The sequence below is a fragment of the Anneissia japonica genome, unplaced genomic scaffold (genome assembly GCF_011630105.1).
Source record: "Anneissia japonica isolate Jap-2015-1 unplaced genomic scaffold, ASM1163010v1 scaffold288250_len396842_cov205, whole genome shotgun sequence".
NCBI lineage: Eukaryota > Metazoa > Echinodermata > Crinoidea > Comatulida > Comatulidae > Anneissia > Anneissia japonica.
In genome coordinates, this window is record NW_022683119.1 from 268,282 (window position 1) to 273,535 (window position 5,254).

Genomic DNA, 5,254 nt, shown 5'->3' on the forward strand with positions numbered 1-5,254 from the left:
TTTACATAATTCAGTTACAAACAATGAACCATCAATTGATATTTTTCACCCTCTTAATTCATTTTTAGCTCAAGTTACATTAGTTATCTGACTATTCACTTAGGCCCTGGAATTGTATTCAATCACTGAATATAGTTTGACTTTCATGCTACTTTATGTTATTAGCTCCGGTGACATTTAAAAAAAATTATAGTAAACATCTACATCCTCAACATTATCAGCAATATTATGAGTGAAGAAAATGCCTTATGCAAGAACTCATACATATTGCAATATGCCTATATTTATTTTGTAAATGTATAAGCGATTCACCTTCGTACTATTTTCCCTCATGTAATAAGATGGGAAAAATGAAACCAATGAATAATAACAACAATAGTGATAAAATTAAAAATATGGGTACAGTAAATCATAACATAATGTAGAATACCGTATACGATACGATTTCCTTTATTTTCATTTACATGACAATTTACAATAAGATTTGTTACGGTAAACTAAAACAGAAAATTTGTATTAATGTGCAAGATAGAAGCATTGATGTATCTACATATTGTGAGGGTCTCAGGATCAGATACGACACATCCCCACTAACATGTCATCAAACAATTTCAGGAATTTTTAAATAGGCCTATTTTCAATTCTGTGCGAGAATATAAGATACCGTAACACAGGCTTCTTCGTTTGCAACACAAAATCATTGAACCAGTTCCTATGCAATATTCCATTATAGGCCTAGCTATTGAAAAGAAAATGATTTTGTGTATTTCTCTAAGTTTATACTTCCCTACAAAATGAGCTTCAATCTTTTGCCCAGGTGGCTTCAACCAAGAAGGAAATTGTGTTTTCCTATCGTTGCGTTTTTGAAAGTGAAATGAAACCAGTACCACGATGTACAAGTAAATTTTCTCAGAGATAATGACCCATAATGACGTCATAATTTAATTCCGTGGCTCTAACTCAAAGATTTTTAGGCCCTACTCAATCAAATTAATTGATAGAGAACACATTTTATTGTGGGGCAATATAACGCTTTATATGAGTGGAATGGAATGCGTTTCTGCCGTCACCAACACCCTTTCTACAACTAACGTTGGCAAAGGAATCATCTCAAAACTTAGAGCGTGAGCACAATATGATTCCCCACTGTGAACAGATCATAAAACCGTCATCCGATTGGCGGCTAAGTTTTGTGTCTATCAATCACTTTCATTGGTTAAAACTGTGCGCATGCGTATAAATGAATTAGTCGTGCCGATATTTAAAAAGCAGTGGAAAGCAAAATGCTTGCATTGTTAATAAATGACTGTTCTGCATGATCAAAATGTATAGTTAGTATCACCATGAAGGTATAATATTACTCTACATTAGGCTTTTCGAGTGGACATTACCAGTGGTCGAGTGGACATTTGAGGCCGAAAACCTCGGCAAATTGGTCAGTAGTTCTTTGTTTTTTTTTCTTTTTCCAAATTTAACTGTTATGTGATCTTATTCTCATCAGTATGTTCATTATACTACATTCCACGATATATAAATGCCAACTCAGATAGCGTTGTACGACGCAGCTCGACGCGATTTGTTGTCGCGTCGGGTCTGTGTGTTAAAAACACAGACACGCGATGGTTTGCGTCCGGCCGGCGCAGTCGCGTCGTAGAATATTAAACATGCTTAATATTTCTCACGTCGGTTCAAGACTGTCCCCGACGATGAATCGCGTCGGGCTGCGTCGTACGACGCTGTCTGAGTTGGCCTTAAGAGATTGCCTATTAATTAGAATGCATACATGTAAGTGAAGAACTGCGTGAGAGTTTAATTCTGTAAATTGAGGTTGGCTGTACTCATCCAAGTTGGATAGTATTTTATGTCGGGAGCAGGCACTAATTTTTTTTTTGTTATGATAATTTAGGCCTATATTTTACCCGGGGACACGTGAGCTACCGTACTTTTAACATTTTTGGTTGAGGGGATGAGCACATTTTCACTTTTAATTAACTTCACCATGTGTAAGAATATGCTTTTGTTTGGTTTTTTTTATAGGATAAATAATAATCTTTATTGAATATACATTTCGTATTAGTGGCACTCGCGAAGTTGCGGTGCATTCTACTGGTGAGATTGATCTGATCCTCATTAGGAGCCGATAAAAGATAATTTTCATTGGTCAATTTAAGTTTAAAGGAAACATCGAGCCAACCGACAACAAATTCTTCTATCTCAAAACTCGTATTCCCCTTTACACACATGGAGTAGGCCTACCGAAAGTTTAATTATCATTATATTATTGATATGCCTACTCGCCATACAAACCTACAATACACATTTAGCTTAATTTTGTTTATTACAGGTTGCTAGTAGTTATTGGTCAGTTATTATTTTTGATCGTGTACAATTCTGTATTGGAAAAGCAGCGTATCGACGGCAAAAAACAATCATGGACGGCTTCTCGTACGAATATATTAATTTATCGTATTCCTACATTGATCTGGAATGTGTCAGTTTATTTGGAGAACGAAGTGTAATCATAAAACTTACGCTCATAATATTATATGCCTTGATAATTTTTGTATGCGGTGTCGGGAACAGTTTGTTGATAATAATTATTCTATCTCGCCGTCGTCTGCGTAGTGTGACGAACCTGCTGATTGCAAACCTTGCGTTCTCGGACTTGTTGCTTGCCATTTGGTGCGCACCATTCAACTTCCACAACAAGCTGATAGAGCACTGGATATTCGGGCCTGTGTTGTGTACTATCATGAACTCTGTGCTGATGATATCCATGTTCGCATCCGTCAATACATTGCTCGTGATCTCCATTGACAGGTAAGTGGACACACAGTCTTTTATCTTGTTTTAATTCCACATTAAATGCCTCACTTTTCAAAATGTAATCTCTTTATTACATTATGTTAAATCTATAATATATCTTGCAAATCACAATTTGCTTTTACTATGGGTTGTTTTATTGTAATTTATTTAAAATAGTACGGACCTTATGTTTGCAAGTCAGCAATTCAGCATGTCTCCATAGTCGGGCTACGGTGAGGTTGTACTGTAGCACCATATAGGCCTAGTAGACAAAAAGGAAGAAAAGCATCGCCTTTTGAGTTTTGAGTACTGCACTAGTCAACGCAGCGGTTGACGCAGTGGTTAACGCAGCGTTTGTGATTATAAAGGCCGTGGTACGATTCCCACTATACTCACATTGTGTCTCTAAATAAGGCATTTAATTGACGTAGCCGTCTCTTAATCTTTACGTAGGTAATTTGAATGTCAAGTCGCTGATTATCTGCAGCATAATGGAATATTCCCAAATGAAATTAGGTGTTTAATGTTAATGTTTGATTCAATGACCTGGCAATGATCTTGAGCGCCTAGGGTCTTGGAGATGCGCTCAGATCAGGTCAATAAATTATTTTTATGATCAAAACGATGCGCCGAGATACGCAATGCGCGCGGGCCACCCTGCACGCAGCGAACACTTTCACACTACCAGTCTCTCACAGTCAGTTACCAGGGATAGCTATCGTAAATAAACTTTCTCAATAAATTCTCGAGGTCGTTACACATTTTAATTCTGAACAATTCGCATCATATATCGGGAACTAATTGTGTACGACTAATAATGAAAGAATATAGATGAAGTAGTAATTATTTTAACGTATCTACTTTTAGAAATCCTATTTACAATACTTTATCACTAAAAGTTTAATTAAATTTACTAACCACAATACATAAATAATGGGGATTACACAAAAGTACAGCTGTTACTATGGAAACCATTAATGGTATTAAGTTAATATGCTGGCCCTTTAGACCTACGACTAATAACGAAAGAGTATAGATGAAGTAGTAATTATTTTAACGTACGTACTTTTAGAAATCCTACTTACAATACTTTATCACTAAAAGTTCATAGTGTTTATTAAATTTACTAACCACAATGCATAAATAATGGGGATTACACAAAAGTACAGTTGTTACTATGGAAGCCATTAATGGCATTAAGTTACTATGCTGGCCTTATAGACTTCGGTGCACAATAAATATATTACAAATGTTCGATATAATCTTTTAAATGAGTTTGCAATATGAAATTGAAGGCCACTTACGGCCTTAATTTAACAGTGCGTAAACTATTGACACCAACGCGTTGATCATCTGAAGAGAGAGCGATTAAGGCTTTATGTCGTGTTGGTTAAACTGTACTAGCCTCGCGCCTTGGATACTGTTGCTAAGGTAACATAAAACGACAGAATGTTAAAACATACGCAAACACGGGGGTATGTGTGGAACAACACGTGTTTGTTAGAGACAACACGTGTTTGTTGTTCCTCTTGCTCTGTTCTTATTTGCCAATTATATTTGATTGGCACTCTAGAAAGTTAAATTACAACAGACTTCTAAATTTTCTTACACAAATTTACATCATTTACAGAAATTACTTTCTGACACTAACAAACGGTTTATTTTTGCCAATTCAAATTAACCTAGATAACCGCTATCACTTTTTATATGATTAAATATAATCACAATATCCAAACACAAAAATAAAACAATATAATTTTTTTAATGAAAATTAAAGGGATATAAAATTGCTCTAAATTAAATTAAATTAAATTAACGTAGAATCTCAAATAGAGAATTGGTATACATTTAGTTAAATTTAACTGTAGAGGGAGTAAACAAAAATTGAAAAACCAGCCACATCATGATGTTGTCTGTTTCTGTATAATAAAACTTATATTTTTTTTGCGCAACAGTAAATATATTTAAAAATAACCCATTTTTATAGTTTTTGTTGTTTTGTATTATATTGTTTTTTTTTTTTAACATGCTACAATAAGCGAATGAGGCAATTGTTATGCAGCTAGTGTAAACAATGGTTATATTAAGATGAAATGACGATTGGTTTTTTATGGGAAAGGATCGTGAACAGTAAAACAAAATTTAACTCTATTAATAGGCCTAATTCTAGACCACGTAAAATATTACCGTAACCTAAGGCAACACATGCCAAGGACATTCTTAAATATATATAAAATGGAACCAATTGCGTGGGAACTAAGGTGATATATGTTTAAATGATGTAATGAAAAGAGACATGAAAATATAAACGTATTATCCTTGATATTCTGTATAGAAATAATAATCTAAGAATTGCCATGGTTACAGTAACATTTTGTCACGAAACTTACTGTTTTATAGGTAGGCCTATATAATATAGGCTATGGTAACGCATAAAGTCTCGTCAATT

General features: G+C 34.6%; 1 protein-coding gene across 1 annotated transcript in view; it reads left to right on the top strand.

The window, feature by feature from the left end:
* Positions 1 to 458: 458 nt before the first annotated feature.
* LOC117124637 (prokineticin receptor 2-like) overlaps positions 459 to 5,254 on the top strand; it is a 19,720-nt gene continuing 14,924 nt past the window's right edge. Inside the window, exons 1-2 of the mRNA XM_033270982.1 lie at positions 459 to 1,435; positions 2,345 to 2,820. Of these exons, the coding sequence (XP_033126873.1) occupies positions 2,432 to 2,820 (389 nt within the window). The 5' untranslated portion in view covers positions 459 to 1,435; positions 2,345 to 2,431. The remainder of the gene's footprint in view (positions 1,436 to 2,344; positions 2,821 to 5,254) is intronic.